The sequence below is a fragment of the Astyanax mexicanus genome, chromosome 4 (assembly GCF_023375975.1).
Source record: "Astyanax mexicanus isolate ESR-SI-001 chromosome 4, AstMex3_surface, whole genome shotgun sequence".
Lineage (NCBI taxonomy): Eukaryota > Metazoa > Chordata > Actinopteri > Characiformes > Acestrorhamphidae > Astyanax > Astyanax mexicanus.
In genome coordinates this window covers 28817594-28838475 of record NC_064411.1, presented here as the reverse complement: position 1 = coordinate 28838475, position 20882 = coordinate 28817594, and the positions used below count along the sequence as shown (strand labels likewise).

General features: G+C 41.5%; 1 protein-coding gene across 2 annotated transcripts in view; it reads left to right on the top strand.

The window, feature by feature from the left end:
* Window positions 1-20882, top strand: part of adcy8 (adenylate cyclase 8 (brain)) — a 145940-nt gene that overhangs the window by 71399 nt on the left and 53659 nt on the right. For both annotated transcript variants that reach the window (XM_022679260.2, XM_022679261.2), the window contains 2 exons: window positions 511-669; window positions 1588-1858. In XM_022679260.2, coding sequence (XP_022534981.2) covers window positions 511-669; window positions 1588-1858 — 430 coding nt within the window. The remainder of the gene's footprint in view (window positions 1-510; window positions 670-1587; window positions 1859-20882) is intronic.

Here is a 20882-nt window from a genome sequence, read left to right as displayed (position 1 = left end):
TACTTGAACACACCTATAAATAGTAAAATCAGAGAAAATGATTCTAAACAGAGCTGTACACTCATTGGGCCTAACTTACACCCTGCACAAGGCACGGTGCAATGCTCAATCCTATCTTACACCCTGTCAACAGTTTATTTTTAGAACAATCATAGGGATAGGAATAAAATTAGGAATAAATCTACACTGATGGGTGTGGTGGTCTGGAAATAAGGCGTGTTCAGGTATATTTCTGATGTATTTCTGTTTTGGTGGCAAAAAAATACAGGCGCGTCACTGACTGAAATGAACCTAGACAACAGTCAGTCATTAGAGTCCATTCTTATAGATGCTCCCAGCACTCATACACACCAGAACACACCAGCTCAAACCCGACTTTTACCTCAACAATAAACAGAATAAAGAATAAAATAAGAATGAGCAGAAGTGATACGTTTGCAGTAGATTAAGCTTTTCTTAATAAGTTGAATTTTGTGTTTTTTTTGTTGTGTACGGTGTGTGTGTGTGTAGGTATGTGCGTTCCCGTACGAAGCACGACATTGACATGCGCATTGGGATTCACTCTGGCTCGGTCCTGTGTGGAGTTTTGGGACTGAGAAAGTGGCAGTTTGACGTCTGGTCCTGGGACGTGGACATAGCCAACAAACTGGAGTCTGGAGGCATACCTGGGTAACCATACACACACACACACACACACACACACACACACACACACACACAAACACACGCACTTTAGCTTTAGCTTTAGATAGAAATTTTTACTTTTATTCTTACTGGCATTAGTTTTATTTCATATCCCTAGTAATATTGATTCATATTACCTTGAATTACAGGATTTTTTTTACTGTGCTTGCAAAAATGACAGTAAATGTATTGTGTATCTGAGAATATGTAATGAAATTTATATTTAGAATCATATATCAGATCCTTAAAAATCATTGAACGACTGAATGTGTTATAATTAGTCCTGTTTAACTGTAAAAGTTTGGAATATTTTGATAAAAAAATTACTGTTCTAAATATGGGAAAAGTATTTGATGCATTTTGTCCATGTGTTGATATATTGCAATAAATATTGTGTAAAGGAAATAAAGGTATGGCGAAATGTGATAAAATAGCAATACAGTAATAACTAAGTTTTTTTGTATTTTATTGGTGGTTGCCAAGTATAATATGGGAATTATAAATGGGAATCAGCCCAAGCCAAATGTGCCGACACCCCAGTTACTGAGTATAATACAGGAATCGGGCCTAGTTACATGTGCCAAACGCCCAGGTTGCCAAGTATAATACGGGAATTGGTCCATGCCACATATAATACGAGAACTGGTCCATACCACATGTGGCAACACTCCAGTTACTGAGTGTAATATGGAAATTTGCCCTAGCTGCTTGTGCCAAACGCCCAGGTTATGAATTTCAGTGCAGTGTAGTGAGTTCAGTCTGCTACTAATGAGGAATTTTGTCAGTATGCTAAAATTTTGCAATAAATATTGTGTACAGGAAATAAAGGTATGGCTAAACCTGATTAAAATAGCAATACAGTAATAACGCTGTTTTGCGTTTTATCTGTGCTGCCCCCTGCAGGCGGATCCACATCTCTAAAGCGGCTCTGGACTGCCTGAACGGAGACTACGAGGTGGAGGCAGGACACGGGAAGGACCGTAACGATTTCCTGCGCCGACACAACATCGAGACATTCCTGATCAAACAGCCTGAGGAGAGCCTTCTCACCCTGCCTGAGGACATCATGAAGGAGGCCACCAACCAATCAGATCACAGAGCATCCACCACCACCTTCACTGAGGGCACCTGGAGTCCAGAACTACCCTTCCACAATATAGTGGGCAAGCAGAACGTGAGTCTCACACACACACACACACACACACACAAACACACACACACAAACAAACACACATAACGCTAGTCACTATGTACTGTACTGTTATGATGTTTTATTTCTATCATGTTATTGTTTTTCATATATTATTCATTTATATGTTAACTGTTTTCTGTTTGTTTTTTTCTCACATTTCTCACTTTAATCATGTGACATTTATCTTTTGCTTATTTATTTATGTGTTCATTGTTTGTTAATTTGTTCATGTTATGTTGGTACTGCTATGGAGTTAATACAAACACACACATATACACCACACTCTCTCTCTCTCTCTCTCTCTCTCTCTCACACACACACACAAACAAATACACTGTCTGAAATACACAGTATATTTATCTATAATGTTTTCAAGTTCGTAGAGTCTGCATGTCTTACATTAATTCTAGAATTATTGATTTGATTTGATTTAGAATTATTGGCAATACTTCGCTTTTCTCTGCAGTAACATCAAAAAAGGCTTTATAATATATATTAGAACATTGCTGTGTTGATTTGATAAGATAAGATGCCAACACCCCGGTTGCCAAGTATATTATTGGTTACTATGTATAATGTGGGAATTGTGTAATCAAACCGATCCATATGTGCCAACATCAGTTACTACAGGATAATAATACAGGAATCAGGTCTAGCCACATGTGCCAAATGCCCCGGTTGCCGAGTATAATACAGGAATTGGTTCATGCCACATGTGCCAACACCCCAATTACTGAGTATCATACAGGAATCGAGCCTAACCAAATGTGACAAATGCCCCGGTTGCCAAGTATAATACAGGAATTGGTTCATGCCACATGTGCCAACACCCCAATTACTGAGTATCATACAGGAATCGAGCCTAACCAAATGTGACAAATGCCCCGGTTGCCAAGTATAATACAGGAATTGGTTCATGCCACATGTGCCAACACCCCAATTACTGAGTATCATACAGGAATCGAGCCTAACCAAATGTGTTAAATGCCCTGGTTGCCAAGTATAATATAGGAATTGGTTCATGCCACATGAGTCAACACCCCAATTACTGAGTATAATACAGGAATCGGGCCTAGCCAAATGTGCCAAATGCCCCGGTTGCCAAGTCTAATACAGAAATTGGTCAATGCCCTATGTGGCAACACCCCAGTTGCCAAGTATAATACAGGGATCAGGCCTAGCCACATGTGCCAAACATCAGGTTACTGTGTATAATACAGGAATTGGTTTATGCCATATTAGGCAACACCTCAGTTACAGAGTACAATACAGAAATCGGGCCTAGCCGCATGTGGCAACACCCAAGTTACTGAGTATAATACAGGATTTGGGCCTAGCCAAATGTGCCAAACGCCCCAGTTACTGAGTATAATACAGGAATCTGGCCTAGCCACATTTGCCAACGGCCCCGTTGCTAAGTATAATACGGTAATTGGGCCTTGCAACATGTGGCAACACCCCAGTTACTAAGGATAATACAGGAATTGGTCAATGCCACATGAGGCAACACCCCAGTTACTGATTATAACACAGGAATCAGGCCTAACCGCATGTGGCAACACCCCAGTAGCTGAGTACATAAAAAAAAGGTCACCAGAAATGATGATGGCAATGGCCATAAAATGGATGTATCAATAGTGTAATTATTGATACAGAACTGTATGCCTCTCTGTATACTGTCTGTAATCTCGGAGGACTGCTATGATAAGAATAGGTTTATAGCTTTGTTATAGCAGCTTGCCTTTATAAAGCACCTGCCTAATGAAGGAGGAACATTATGTCCCAATGTCTCAACTATTTTAAGTCTTTAGCTGAATGCTTGATATGGTGTGTAAGTTTGCAATGCTTTGGGGGATCTGTACTCATTGAGTTTTAGTACACGCTGGGTATTTTTGATCAGTTTTTGGGTCACTCTTTTTTAAAATGGCACATTTGGTTTTGGGTCAAAACCCAGTAAAACTGACTGGTTGTTTTGGGGTCATTTATATTTAAAGAGACCCTATCCTACATTTTTATTTTTTTCAACCTTTGTGTGGAGTTCTGTTCAAACAACAGTCATTTAACAGGCTAGGTTAACGGTACTGTGGTACTCTACCTGACTCTACCTTAATGTGCATCACTTTACCTTAATGTACATCACTCTACCTCAATGTGCATCACTCTACCTTAATGTGCATCACTCTACCTTAATGTACATCACTCTACCTCAATGTGCATCACTCTACCTTAATGTGCATCACTCTACCTTAATGTGCATCACTCTACCTTAATGTGCATCACTCTACCTTAATGTACATCACTGTACCTTAATGTACATCACTCTACCTTAATGTGCATCACTTTACCTTAATGTACATCACTCTGCCTCAATGTGCATCACTCTACCTAAATGTACATCACTGTACCTCACTCTACTTTGCTTTACCTCACTCTACCTCACTTTACCTTAATGTACATCACTCTACCTTAATGTGCATCACTCTGCCTCAATGTGCGTCACTCTACCTTAATGTACATCACTGTACTTCACTCTACTTTGCTTTACCTCACTTTACCTTAATGTACATCACTCTACCTTAATGTGCATCACTCTACCTTAATGTACATCACTCTGCCTCAATGTGCATCACCATAATTCTTCCTGTCGGCGGCGCGAGCAGTCGCAGCGGCCACTCCGGAAGCAAAACACGGTGCTTTTGTTTGTTTTTCTGTGTAAATAATCCGATCTGAACTCGCAATCATGCAAAAGTTCGCTATGGGAACAACTTACGACCGACAGACCCTGCTAGACCTGCAAAATCAACAAAAATCTGTACTTACAGACGGTCTACGAGCGGAGCTACGCGCGCTAGGCCTGCTAAGATCCGCGGCGTTTCCTGAGCCTGTTAGCCGGAAGAGGTCTCTCTGCAAGCATTGAGCGAGGAGCCGAAAGCGCGGTAAGAGAGCCGGAGTCCGCGCTAAGCTAATGGCTAACTCCAGCCGGCCAGCGGTTCCATCTCTCCTTCTCTCCAACGTTTGCTCCCTGCCGAACAAGATTGACTATCTCCGGCTCCAGCGGACATCCCAGCGCGAGTTCAGAGACTGCTGTGTGTTCGTTTTCACAGAGACGTGGTTAACGGACTCCATCCCGGACTCCGCGATTGAGGTGAGCGGCATGCTAAGCTGGCCTCTCGGGCAAAGTACGTGGAGGTGGGGTGTGTGTTTACATCAACACAGCATGGTGTAACAACGCTGCGCTGATCTCCAGCTACTGCTCGCCGCTGGTGGAGTTTGCTGTAGTCAGAGCCAGGCCATTCTACCTGCCCAGAGAGCTTAGCAGCGTCTACATAATAGCAGTGTATGTAGCACCCAGTGCTAATGCTAATGCTAACGGTGCTAATGCTAACGCTCTGCAAGAACTGTACACTGTTATCTCCAAACTCCAGAACTCACACCCCGACGGACTGTTTATTGTTGCTGGTGATTTCAATCACAGTAATCTGAAGGCTCTGCTGCCCAGCTTTCACCAACATGTGGATTTTCCAACCCGTGGAGCTAACCTGCTCGATTGTGTGTATACTAACATTCCCGGTTCGTACAGAGCAGAGCCCCACCCCCACTACAGCTACTCTGATCATATTTCTGTCATGCTCATCCCAGCATACAGACAGCTCATCAGACGTGCCAAATCAGAGAAGAAGCAAGTTACAACCTGGCCTCCAGGAGCCATCTCTGCTCTTCAGGACTGTTTTGAGCACACTGACTGGGACATGTTCAGAGAAGCTGCTACTTCTGATGACTCCATCAACCTGGAGGAGTACACAGACTCAGTGACTGGCTACATCAGCAAGTGCATTGAGGATGTTACTGTCTCCAAAACCATCACATCCCGCCCCAACCAGAAGCCGTGGATGACTGCAGAGGTGCGTGCGCTGCTGAGATCCCGAGACAAGGCCTTTAAGTCAGGGGACAGGGCTGGCCTCCGAACAGCTAGAGCCAAGCTCTCCCGGGGGATCAGAGAGGCAAAGCGCACCTACGCAAAGAAAATCCACGCCCACTTCCAGGACACTACTGACACTCGGCGCATGTGGCAGGGCATCCAGACCATCACCAACTACAAGTCACCCTCCCCTGCTTGTAACAGTGATGCCTCCCTTCCAGATGCACTGAACTCCTTCTACGCAAGGTTCGAAGCACAGAACTACACGACAGCAAGGAAGACTACACCTCCTCCAAACGACCAGGTACTGTGCCTGTCCTCAGCTGATGTGCGGAAAACTCTACTCAGAGTCAACCCACGGAAAGCCCCAGGACCAGACAGCATACCTGGCAGAGTGCTCAGAGGATGTGCAGAACAACTCACGGATGTTCTCACGGACATTTTCAACATCTCTCTGAGTACTGCAATCGTGCCGACGTGCTTCAAGACGACCACCATCGTCCCTGTGCCGAAGAAGTCTCAAGTGTCCTGCCTTAATGACTACCGTCCCATTGCACTTACTCCCATCATCATGAAGTGCTTTGAGAAGCTGGTCATGAGGCACATCAAAAACCAGCTCCCGTCCTCACTGGACCCTCTGCAGTTTGCGTATCGTCCAAACAGATCAACAGACGATGCCATCTCTACTGCGCTCCACCTGGCTCTCACCCACCTGGACAACAAAGACTGCTATGTTCGAATGCTGTTCATCGACTTCAGTTCAGCATTCAACACCATCATCCCTCAGCATCTGATAGGAAAACTGAGCTTGCTGGGCCTGAACTCCTCCCTCTGCAACTGGGTTTTAGACTTCCTGACTGAGAGACCACAATCAGTCAGGATTGGAAACAACACCTCCAGCACCACCATACTGAGCACCGGCGCCCCCCAGGGCTGTGTGCTCAGCCCACTGCTGTTCACTCTGCTGACTCATGACTGTACTGCAAAGTACAGCTCAAACCACATCATCAAGTTCGCTGATGACACAACTGTAGTTGGCCTCATCAGCAAGAACGACGAGTCAGCATACAGAGAGGAGGTGCAGTGGCTGACGGACTGGTGCAGAACCAACAACCTATCTCTTAACGTGGATAAAACCAAGGAGATGGTTGTTGACTTCAGGAGAGCTCCAGGTGTCCACCACCCGCTGAACATCAACGGCTCTGCTGTGGAAATTGTGGATAATACCAAGTTCCTCGGTGTTCACATTGCAGAGAACCTCACCTGGTCCCTCAACACCAGCTCCATAACCAAGAAAGCCCAGCAGCGCCTCAACTTCCTGCGGAGACTGAGGAAAGCACATCTCCCACCCCCCATCCTCACCATGTTCTACAGAGGCACTGTAGAAAGCATCCTGAGCACCTGCATTACCGTCTGGTTTGGGAATTGCAACACCTCAGACCGCAAGACCCTACAGCGGATAGTGCGGACAGCTGAGAAAATCATCGGAGTCTCTCTTCCCTCCATCACTGAGATCTACACCACACGCTGCATCCGCAAAGCCACCAGCATTGTGGACGACCCCACCCATCCCTCACACGGACTCTTCGCTCTGATGCCGTCCGGCAGAAGATACAGGAGCATCCGAGCCTCCACTACTAGACTCTGCAACAGCTTCATCCACCAGGCAGTCAGACTTCTCAACGCACAGAGACAGAACTGAACCCCCACCCCACCCACCACTCACCCAACACACTCGCACAAAACTAAACTGTACACCCCCCCCCCCTTTACACAAAACTAAACTGTACACCCCCCCCTTTACACTCACAAAGAACTGAACTTCACCCACACACACACACCCAGTCAGCACACAGAGGCTGACATGACTTTATTTGCTGCACTCTTAAAAACTATAAACTCTACCTCAGTAACTGCTGTGATTATATATGTTCTATATGTTACAGTATGTCACACATCTCTGCACCTTATCCCCACTATACACTTTATTATACCGTATCGGTACTGCACTGTCCTGTCTTTAAATTGTCTCGTCTTTTGTATTTATTGTATTTATTGTAATTTAGTGTTATAATTTTATAATTTTATGTTGCACTGTCGTCACTCCTGCACTTTATGTTGTCTATTGCTTGTGGTTCTATGTTGCACCATGGTTCCGGAGGAACGTAATTTCATCACACTGTGTACCTGTACTCAGATGTAATGACAATAAAAGCCTCTTGACTCTTGACTTGACTTGACTCTACCTTAATGTGCATCACTCTACCTTAATGTACATCACTGTACCTCACTCTACTTTGCTTTACCTCACTCTACCTCACTTTACCTTAATGTACATCACTCTACCTTAATGTGCATCACTCTACCTTAATGTACATCACTCTACCTTACTGTACATCACTCTGCCTCAATGTGCATCACTCTACCTTAATGTACATCACTGTACTTCACTCTACTTTGCTTTACCTCACTTTACCTTAATGTACATCACTCTACCTTAATGTGCATCACTCTACCTTAATGTACATCACTGTACCTCAGTCTGCTTTGCTTTACCTCACTCTAACTCACTTTACCTTAATGTACATCACTCTACCTTAATGTACATCACTCTACCTTAATGTGCATCACTCTTCCTCAATGTTCATCACTCTACCTTAATGTGCATCACTCTACCTTAATGTACATTACTGTACCTCACTCTACTTTGCTTTACCTCACTCTACCTCACTTTACCTTAATGTACATCACTCTACCTCACTTTACCTTAATGTACATCACTGTACCTCAGTCTGCTTTGCTTTACCTCACTCTAACTCACTTTACCTTAATGTACATCACTATACCTTAATGTGCATCACTCTACCTTAATGTACATCACTATACCTTAATGTGCATCACTCTACCTTAATGTACATCACTGTACCTCACTCTACTTTGCTTTACCTCACTCTACCTCACTTTACCTTAATGTACATCACTCTGCCTCAATGTGCATCACTCTACCTTAATGTACATCACTGTACCTCAGTCTGCTTTGCTTTACCTCACTCTAACTCACTTTACCTTAATGTACATCACTCTACCTTAATGTACATCACTCTACCTTAATGTACATCACTCTACCTTAATGTACATCATTCTACCTCAATGTGCATCACTCTACCTTAATGTACATCACTCTACCTTAATGTACATCACTCTACCTTAATGTGCATCACTTTACCTTAATGTACATCACTCTGCCTCAATGTGCATCACTCTACCTAAATGTACATCACTGTACCTTAATGTACATCACTCTACTTTAATGTGCATCACTCTACCTCAATGTACATCACTCTATCTCAATGTGCATCACTGCACCTTAATGTACATCACTCTACCTTAATGTGCATCACTCTGCCTCAATGTGCATCATTCTACCTTAATGTACATCACTCTACCTTAATGTACATCACTCTACCTCAATGTACATCACTGTACCTTAATGTACATCACTCTACTTTAATGTGCATCACTCTACCTCAATGTACATCACTCTATTTCAATGTGCAACACTGCACCTTAATGTACGTCACTCTACCTTAATGTGCATCACTCTGCCTCAATGTGCATCACTCTACCTTAATGTACATCACTCTACCTTAATGTAATTTTTTTTTGCAAGCTACTTTATCTGTACATCACTGTAGCTTACTCTACCGTTCTCTACCTTAATGAACATCGCTGTACCTCGCTCTACCTTGCTCCACCTTACTTTACCTCACTCTACCTCATTCTACCTCACCCTACCTTGCTGTACCTTACTCCACCTCAATCTGCCTTCCTCTGCCTCTCTCAACCTCACTCTATCTCACTCTATGTCACTCTTCCTCACTTTTACCTTACTCAGCCTCACACTACCTCAGTCTCTCTCTTTCACTTAAAATATGATTTATCTTTCAGTCCTATTCTCAGTGGTGAAATCAGTCACAGGTCTAGACAGTATGACACTGATATTGTTACTAGACGGTGCAGATGAGCTCTGGATGAAGTTCTGGATGATCGTGGTGCGGAAGGTTCTGAGTACGTGGGGAACTGCTTGTGATGCAGAACTCTGTGGGTCGGTGTGGGCTGCATTACCGGGCTGTTGCTAGGGAGATGTCGTTAACATAAGGGAATGCAGTCTTTGATTAGTGCGGCGCTTTTGTTGTTTTTGTCATGCAGTCAGCTCTGAAGAACAGCTTAACACATCAAAGAGCTCTTACCACATGACCGGCAGGGGTATCAGCCAATCACAGCACAGCACGCGGCGCTGATCCCTCCCTTTATTTGTCTTCCAGGTTTATAGAAGAAGGGTGTGCTCGCATGAGTGTGTGTTTTTGTGTGTGTGTGTGTGTGTGTGTGTGTTTTACAAGCCTCATTTAATGCAGACAGGCAGTGTGTGTGTTGTGTTGGTGTATAGTTTATTACACTATGCTAGACTGCATCTGTGTATTAAGGAGCTGATGGAGTGTATATGCACTGAAGTGATAAGGGCAGAGTGTGTGTGTGTGTGTTTGCTGTGGAGAGAGAGAGAGAGAGAGAGATTCTGGTACTGGTTGCCATGGCAACAAGGATGTCTATAAGGCAGTAACAGGATTCCTTTCCCACAGCCTCTGTCCCTCTCTTTCACTGACTCTCTCTCTCTCTCTCTTTCTCTCCCTCTCTTTTACTCACTCTCTCGCTCTCTTTCTCTATCTCTCTCTGTCTTTCCCTCTCTTTGCCCTGTCTCTGTCTTATTCTCTCCCTTTCAATCTATCTCTCTATCTCTCTCTCTCTCTCACCCCTCTTATGTCTCTATATCACTCTCTCCCTCCATCTCTCTTTCATCTATTGTTCTTGTCTTTTCCTTTATCCCTTATCTTCTTCCTCCTCTCTCTGTTCATTTTTTGTCCTTGGTGATACACACTGCAGGCACACTGTGTGCATGTGTGTGTGTGTGTGTGTGTTTGTGTGTGTGTGTGTGTGTGTGTGTGTGTGTGTGTGTAGTCATAGGATCAGTTTGGGTTCTTGTTTGCGTGCGATTCCAATAATGGACAATATCTGTCTTCCTTTTTTATGCAACCTAAAAGAGCACACACACTCTCTCTCTCACTCTCTCTCTCACGCTCTCTCTCACACACACACTCACACACACACACACACACACACACACACACACACACACTGGAGTGCTGCAGGCAGGATGAGCTGCTCCACTTTTGGTAAATCTGAGTGAAGCAGTGTCTGAGAGTGTAGCATTCGCACACAGATACACTAAAGCAAACACAGCTCAGCTAGACTTTAAGAACGCAGTCTACTCATACATCTCTGTGTACAACACACTCAGCTTTAACCCTTTCAGTGGTGAGTCGGATAGAATTTTAAAAAGTAGGTCATCTAAGGTTTCAGGGGCTTAGTCAGATGGGGAATCAGGGCTTTAGTTATATGGGTTTCAAAGGGTTAGTAAGATTGGGTTGAAGAAAGATTGGGTTGCGCAGGGTTAACAAGGTGAAGGTGGGGTTTTAAAGAGTTTGTTAGATTGGGTTTCGGGGGTTGTGCCAGGGTATATCAGGTGAGGTTTCAAGGGGTTAATCAAATTTGAGTTAAATGGGGAAATCAGGTGGGGTTTTAAAGGGGTTCATCAGATGAGGTTTAAATGGGGTAGTCAGATATGGTTTTAGGGGTTAATCAGATGAAGTTTAAATGGGGTATTTGGATGGGGTTTTAAAGGGGTTAATCTGATTAGGATTAAATGGGGTAGTAAAATGGGAGTTTAAATGTAGTAATCAGATGGAATTTAAAGGGGTTATTCAGATTACGTTTTAAATGGGAAAGTCAGATGGGGTTTAAAGGAGTTAATCAGATGAGGTTTTTAAATTAGGTAGTCAGATGGAGTTTTAAAAGGGGTTAATCAGATGAGGTTTAAATAGGGTGGTCAGATGTGGGTTTTAAAGGGGTTCATCAGATGAGGTTTAAATGGGGTAGTCAGATATGGTTTTAGGGGTTAATCAGATGAAGTTTAAATGGGGTATTTGGATGGGGTTTTAAAGGGGTTAATCTGATTAGGATTAAATGGGGTAGTAAAATGGGAGTTTAAATGTAGTAATCAGATGGAATTTAAAGGGGTTATTCAGATTACGTTTTAAATGGGAAAGTCAGATGGGGTTTAAAGGAGTTAATCAGATGAGGTTTTTAAATTAGGTAGTCAGATGGAGTTTTAAAAGGGGTTAATCAGATGAGGTTTAAATAGGGTGGTCAGATGTGGGTTTTAAAGGGGTTAATCAGATGAGGTTTTAAATTGGGTGGTCAGTGGGGTTTCAGGGGGTTTATCAGATGAGGTTTAAATATGGTAGTCAAATGGGGTAGATAGATGGGGTTTTAAAGGGGTTAATCAGATGAGGTTTAATGGATGGAATGGATGGAAGTTTAGGGGATGGGTGTCAAGGAAGTTCAGATGACCCTTCAGGGGTTTAGTCTGCTGGGGTTTCCGAGGGGTTAATCCAATGAGGTTTAAATAGGGTAGGAAGATGTGGGTTAAAGGGGGTTAATCAGATGGGGTTCAAATGGGGAGGTTAGATGGGGTTTTAAAGGGGTTAATCAGATGAGATTTATTGAGGTAGAGAGATGTGGTTTTAAAGGGGTTAATCAGATGAGGTTTTAAATGGGATAGTCAGATGGGGTTTTAAAGGGGTTAATCAGATTAGGTTTTAAATGGGGTAGTCAGATCAGGTTTAAAGGGGTAAATCAATGCAGTTGGTGCAGAACTTTTGGGATATGTCCTGACAAAACAACAGGGTTATAATTATAAATTCATACTTCCACATAGATTATTAATTCAGTAATTCACCAAGGCCTTTTAACAGTGATCATAGAGAACATGTTGGATGCAGGAAAAACAGTCAAACATAAAGATCTAGGGGTGTAGAGTGGCCCAGCCCTGGTGTAAAGCACTGCCACTATGATCAGGAGATCACTGGTTTGAATCCCAGTCATGCAGCTTGCCATCAGCTGCCAGAGCCCTGAGAAAACACAATTGTTCTTGCTTTCTCTGGGTGGGTAGATGGTGCTCTTTTCACTCATTACTCCAAAGGGTGATGTGATCAGCACAAGTCATCTGTGAGCTGGTGTATCAGAACCGAGTTGCTGCGCTTTCCTCAGAGCATGCTGACCACTCAAAAAGATGAGAAACTTTAACAAATATTCAGACTTTTTCTTTTAAGATTTAAAGAAACTGCTTCAAGATACAAGTTACACATCCAGATGTTTTCGATCATTCTGATTTGTTCTGCATTTCTTGCACATAATTACCTTTGTCAGTGAGAACTTCACTAAAAGCTGGGCATCACCAATCTTCTCCACATGGCCAGAGAAAGAGAGAGGGAATGTATCCTGAGAGGGGGACATAAACTGGGATTATACTGCTGTAAATCCCAGCAGCTAACAGCAGATTAACACAACCTAATCCCAAAGCACCAACGCACATCAGGTCGCAAAACTCTGATTACACACAAATACACACAGCTAAAAACTAACAACTAACTACTGCTGGACTTTCACTAATGAGGAAAACATTAAGACGAGTGACATATGATGATTAAATAAATCATTACTATCTTGTAACAGCAGCTTGTAAGACCAGCTCCAATGATGCACCAATAAGGACTTGTTTGAGTCAGAGTATAAATTGGGCCTACACACTCGTAGATTGCTGAAGCTGGCATCCCATAGTTTCATTCCATAGGTGCTTGATTGGTGTTAAATCTGTCAGATTTAACCATAAAAGTGTTGCAAAGCATAACAAGCTATTACACTGGAATAACAGTAGCTCAGCTCTTGCCTGGAGAAACATGAGAACAGCACTTTATCTGAGGAGCTCCTGCTGCTGTTCCTCACTGTATGAGTGTTTTTATTCAATAAAATAGAAAAACAACAGCAAACAGCAGCAATTTACTCAGAAAAACATGAATGGAATTGTGTGAATTGTGCCAGACAAACCCAGAATCTGTTCTGAGTACAGAATCATTTATTCAGCGTGATAAATCTCCCTAAAACTCTGGATACGAAGTGCAAATAAATTTAAGAGCAGTAACTATAGCCCTCTTTAAATATAATAATACAGTAGCTTAAGTGATAATTTTAATGCACACTAAACTGAATTTATTTATTTTATACCTAGCTAATACTTAGCTTCAAGAATAAAATATTGTAACTTGATATTAAACTTGTTAAACTTGATAAAAGAGCTTTTAAGAAATGTCTCTTTTAAATACTTAAACATTGAGTATTTTAGGACCTTTTCTAGTGTCATATGTACAGGGGTTGGACAATGAAATTGAAACCCCGTTCATTTTAGTGTGGGAGGTTTCATGGCTAAATTGGAGCAGCCTGGTGTTCAATCTTCATTAATTGCACATTGCACCAGTAAGAGCAGAGTGTGAAGGTTCAATTAGCAGGGTAAGAGCACAGTTTTGCTCAAAATATTGCAAAGCACACAACATTATGGGTGAGTCCAGAGTTCAAAAGAGGAAAAATTGTTGGTGCACGTCTTGCTGACGCATCTGTGACCAAGACAGCAAGTCTTTGTGATGCATCAAGAGCCACGGTATCCAGGGTAATGTCAGCATACCACCAAGAAGGACGAACCACATCCAACAGGATTAACTGTGGACGCTGTAAGAGGAAGCTGTCTGAAAGGGAAGTTCGGGTGCTAACCACATTGTATCCAGGTGTTTCAGTTTCATTGTCCAACCGCTGTGGTGTATATGAAATAAATAAAAATATTTCATTTTGTAAAGGAAGCCGTGTTAAAGTTGTTGGCGTATGTCATTTAAGGGTCTATTGTTTACATTCTACAGCTATTTTTCTGCTAATAAAGTCTGATTCCTTTATATATTGTGTAATTCTGTGGGACAAAGTAAAACCAATAGTAATCAAAGCCTTAATTTAAAGTCTAGGTGTTCTATGTTATATATACTCCTAACAGCACAGTAAGTCACAAACCTACTAGAAGTGAATAGCTGTCTTGCACTGCCTGGAAAGTCTAAAAGAAATGTGCAAAGAAATGAAAAAAACTCTTTAAAAAAGGGCGTGTCAGAATTAAGTGGATTGATAGTCTTGGTGATGTACATCACAGGGCATTTTCGTAGGTCTTGTTTTTTGATTTGATGGCTTGCAAATGACTGTCAGTGTATTAGTCAGGCGGTCTTAATATTTTGCCTGCTCTGTGTGTGTGTGTGTGTGTGTGTGTGAGGGTGTGTGAGATAGAGATGGTAGGTTTGGTGATGTGAGCAACGCTTCAGTGGAATCCTCGGTATGAGTCAGGACTATAGCTGCAGGGACTGAGCTTGAAGCTTATTTCCATCTCTTGGAGAGCATGAATGCATTAACTTGTACGTGTGTGTGTGTGTGTGTGTGTGTGTGTGTGTGTGTAATGCTTGTGTCATGTTTCCTCTTAGTTATGCTCCTATGATGACCTTTCCCCATCTATTGACATTTCAGCTGCCACATGCAGAAGCATGATGCATCAGCTCTATGGGTTGGATTCATCCAATTTAACCCCTTATGCAACGTGTGCAATGTTTGTCACACTTTAAAGGACCATTAAGGTATCATCAGATATCCTATTTGGACTGTGCAGTCTATCTTTGTATCTGTGTATCTAACTCCACCCCTGAGGTTGCCAGAACACAACAGCGAGCGAGCGGTGTTACAGCATGGAAGCTAGTAAGCAGGCTAGTTCAGCTGAAACCTTAGCTGCTACACAGCCTAAAAACCCTCGGCATGTCTAAAAAAAAAAAAATCAGTGACCAAAGAAGGAATAAAACAAGTAAAAGAAGTAAAAATTGGCAGTGGGTTTTAAGTTTCTCTTCCTCTTCTACCAGCAGCACCTGTCCAGTCTAAACTGGCTTTAAACTGGATTTAGATCAGGCTGCAACAAGATAAAACAGTGGGCTACTCAAATACAGATGTATGTTATCTACTAAACTAATCAGTATATTACTACTGTAGAACCTGTAAAGTAGTAACTCCAGATCTGGGATTTTTCCGGTATCGCAGATTTGTCTTAGGCTAACGCCGCTAACTGTGCATAAAGCTAGGTTAGCTAACTACAGATAAAGTCCACATAAGCCAGGTTATAATGTGCAAACAATAAAAACACTCCAAACATATTTATTAGCTGATTGACTTATTAACAGAGTATGACATGTCATTGCTTGCCATTGTAGAAGTTACTAAATTTATCGTGCACTGGATTGTGTAGATTCAGCATCCTAAACTTGGCAACCCGTGTGAGCTTTGCGTCTAGGGAGAGGAGGGTGGGGCAGACAACTCTGTGTGATGTTTTGAAATTGGACTGCTGTAGCTGATTCACACGCCTGCTCTCATTTCCTACTGGATGCTCCTTTAAGGATTACTGTTGGGTAACTTGATTCAAAACAATGATTGAGTTGAGTTAAGTTGAGTTGTTAGTTATATGTGTCTGAAGGAAAGCTAGGAACAATTGGTCTCATAAATGCTTGATTAACAATAAATCCAGTGTTCAAGCCAGTCAAGGAAGTGTTGCAATCTTTCAGGGACATTACCGGGAAACCCTGGCTGTGTGTGGGTGAGGATTGTCCTGCTGAAAAAAATGCCAGTGGGAAGCCTTCCAAAAGTCTCCTGACTATGGTAGCCGTAATCCTCCAACAATCCATCTCAGCTCACCAAGGTTGTACTTTTTTGACATTTTGACAGATTTTTGAGAATTCATACATAATGACACCAGATTATAAAACCATTAATTTCGATTTTTGAGAAAGTTAAAGGGTTTTAGATGTGCCTTATAGTCCGAAAAACACGGTAGGCAGCCTGAGATCTCTCACCAAGAGGTGCTCTACCACCTCAGTGTGGCTTGACTCAACTGAAGTACAAGTTTTTTTGCTCCACACCAGTGTTCTCTTCAGCTGTTCATCTATCTTTGCAGCAGTTAGGAAAAACACACATTTTTTGGGCCGGGCATTTTCAGGTCAATTAAGCTGTGTTTCTTCTTGTTTGCTTCCCGATGCTTCTCTTTTCTTTTTTTCTCTTTTCTTGCAGATTTGTTCTCTTTTGTTCTCCTTTCATTATAGTCACAAAAAAGAACCTGTGAAAAATCAGGTTTCCTGTAAGAGCCCAGAGGAGACACACAGCGCGGCTGTTTGTTCAGTGGGTGAGCTATTCTAATGAGCGTGGAATAATGAAGTGGCATTAACACAGGCGCGCGCACACACACACACACACGAGCACTCACAAACACTCACAAACATCCTCCTCACACATATCTTGCCATTGTGTGGAATTAATGACTTAATAATGCTAATGAGCAGCCCAGTCTCTTATACACACTCCAGTTGAGCATGTGGCTGATTTTATACACATCTGATAGAGCAGCTTTTAGCATGTGTTTGTCTTGGAAAAGCACTGATTTGGTGATTTGTGGTTGGTCTATTCTGATGATGCACGTCATGCATATAGTAAATGGACGTTTTGAAGCTAGAGGGAATAGAAGAAGTATGCAATCTCGTTGGAATTTTATGATTTTCTGCATAAATTTTATTTAAGCACAAATGTACTGTGCTTAAATAAAATCACAAAAAATAAATAATCTTGCTGTTTTTTTAGTGAAATACTCAATATTCAATATTCAAAGTAGATTAGTATGCTACACTGCTTGGTCAAAAAAATCAAAAATCTTGGTACCACTTTAAAATAACACTACCCTTATAAAGGGTTTATAAATGGTTTATAAATTAGATTATTAATCATTCTTGATTAGGTTGTAAATGCCTTAAAATCCATTGATAAGCATTTTGATGCAAAGCATCAATGAATAAGGCAACAGTGATCCGTTGCTTGCTTGGTCATTTAATTCAACATAGTCATTTATAGTAATTTATAGTAAAGAGTTAAACATATTTAAAAATATATAAATTTTACAGCTTGATTACATGCTGATTAATGGAAGATATGGGATTTGACAGTTTAGGTTTAAGTGTGAAATCGCTGTTTTTATAACCAAAAAATTATTTACATGTTGTTATGTATTTATTAACTGCTTATTAATGGGTTTTAAAGGATTTGCAACCTAATTATTAATCAATAATAAACTCCTTTATAAACCATTCAAAACTCTTTATAAAGGTAGTCTTATTTTAAAGTGGTACCAAAGTCTCCACCTGGATTCAACTTAGCTAATGATGTGGGGTTGATGCTGCAGTTGGTCTGCAGGTTTAGGTTCAGCAACAGTATGTGCTGAAAGAATGAGGTCAGCTGACTACCTGAATATACTGAATATAGACCAAGTTATTCCATCAATGGATTTTTTTTTGGCATGGGCGCCAGATAAAACACAAGTAAATTGTGCCAATTAGTAACTCCAACTCCGAAGTGTACGTTTTCGGATCGGTGGGCTTTTTGTTTTTCAGCGTAACAAATTTAGCTTAGCTAACCCAGCCAGCAGATAATCAAGCTAGCTAGATTAACAGAGTTATAGAATTATTTTTATTATTATTATTACTCCTTAAACTTACATCCTGTGAGTAACACCTTTTCTAGAACACAAAGACACTTACTATCAACACTTTACCCAAACCTTGTACTTAGCATTCAACCAGCACTTACACACGGAAATGACCACATTGACCAAGGATGTGGAAACTCCACCCAGATAGGGATCTGAACCTAAGACGCCAGTGCTGAGAGGTGACAAAGAAGTTCAAGAAAAAAAAAACATTTTTAGATAGGGCCTTAAGGAGGTCAAAGTGAAATTAATGGGATAGAGGAGTGAAGTAGAGGAAGAAGGAAATGGGGTTAGAAGTAGTTAGTGTGTTAGAGGTGTTAGGAGAGTAAGTGCTCTTTGAAGAGCTCTGTCTTCAGGAGTTTATTAAAGATAGCGAGAGATTCTCCTGATCTGGTAGTAGAAGGTAGTTAGTTAGAGGTGTTAGGAGAGTAAGTGCTCTTTGAAGAGCTCAGTCTTCAGGAGTTTATTAAAGATAGTGAGAGATTCTCCTGATCTGGTAGTAGAAGGTAGTTAGTTAGAGGTGTTAGGAGAGTAAGTGCTCTTTGAAGAGCTCAGTCTTCAGGAGTTTATTAAAGATAGCGAGAGATTCTCCTGATCTGGTAGTGGAAGGTAGTTTGTTCCACTATTGGGGAACTCTGTATGAAAACAGTCTGGATTGCTTTGTGTGAATGTTTGTTTGATAAAGCGAGGTGACGTTTACTGGAGGCCGGGAGGTAGCGTAGACCTTCAGGAGTGTTCAGTGCAGGTAGGAAGGAGCTGTTCTGTCATCACCTTGTAAGCAATTGTTTGTAAGAGCTTTGAATTTGATACGAGCATCAACTGGTAGCCAATGGAGCTCAATGAGCAGTGGGGTGACATGTGCCCGTTTTGGCTGATTGAAGACCAGACGTGCTGCTGCATTCTGGATCATCTGGAGTGGTTTTACTAAACATGCCGGGAGGTGGTGGCCTTTTATGGCATTACACTAGTCGAGACGTGAGATGACCACTGCTTGTACCAGTTGAGTTGTGTGGCCTGTTGTTTTAGAAATGTTAGAATTTTTCTGATGTTATAGAGCGCAAAGCAGCAGGATCGAGCAACTGAGGCTACATGGTGCTTGAAGGGGAGCTGGTCATCAACCAGAAAATCCAGGTTCCTATAGCAACCTTTGTCAGAGTGAGAGAGAGTGCAATTAAAAGTGCATTAAAAATTGCAAATGTATAGAGGAATTGAGACACAGTATTCTGGAAGTTTTTGAACTCATCTTTCACATACAGTATTTGTGTAGGTTCAGCATCCTCAACCTGGCAATCCATATGAGCTTTACATCTAGGAATAAAGGGGTGGGGCAGACAGTGTTTTCAGTTGTTCCAGTGTTTTGATATTGGATTGATATTGGATAGACATTTTACACCACGCTGTCATTTTTTAGATAGTAGTAGTGTTTCTTTACAAATAGCAGCTTCAAAATCTTGGATCTTCAAGATTTGATTGTTTCGGATGGAGGGTTTATTAAACGTAATAAATCGTAGAAGGCTATCAGTAAAACTACTAGCTGTGGAGGATGTTAGAGTATGCTTGACAATACAATTATTACTTTTTCAGTAGGCTATTTTGATCAGTTTGATCAAATTCAGCCTTGGCCACGGTTAGTCAGCGGCTATCTGTTCTATACTGATGACTATCTAGCAGGCTAGTGCTATACTGCAGGAAATGAGAGCGGGCGGATGAGTATAAAAGCTACTTGGTTTTCTGATCAATACTGGACATCCAGCAATGTGCGCCAATAACCTGCTGTTTTTTTGTAATTAAGTTTTTATCGAAAGTTTTGTAGACAACAGATGTAACAATATAGTTCATTACAATAATAATTAATCTGGTGAATGTCAAATGGGACTAGACAACTGCTGCCCTGCAGGATTTTTTTAAATCCATGATGGCATAGGGTGTTACTAATGGTATTCTCAATCTTTGAGACTGTGGTCCCAGATCTCTTCACATCATTGACCAGGTCCTCTAGTGTAGTTCTCAGCTAATTTTTCTGACCTTTCTCAGAATCATACCTCCATTTTTACCCCATGAGGTGAGATCTTGCATGGAGCCCCAGCTTGAGGAAGATTAACACTCATCTTGTTTTTTGCATTTTCTAATAATTGCGCCAACAGTTGTTGCTTCTTTCCAATCTGCTATTGTCTATTGTCTTGTAGCTCTTCTCAGCCTTGTGCAGGTCTTCAGTTTAGTCTCTAGTGTTCTTAGACAGCTCTTTGGTCTTGGTCGTGGTGGAAAAGTTCAAAGGAGTGTTTGAAAAGGTGTTTTTATACAGGTAACAAGTTCAAACAGGTGCAATTTATACCAATAACTGATGCAGAATAGGAGATTCTTATAGAAAAACTATCCAGTCTGTGAGAACCAGAATTCTAGCTGGTTGGTGGGTGATCAAATACTTATTTAATGCAGTAAAATGTGAAATAATAATTTAATTCAATTTAAAGCTCATACATTTTCTGGATTTCTTTTAGATTCTCTAAGAGTTTAAGAAAGACTGTAGGATATTGTTGTTGTAA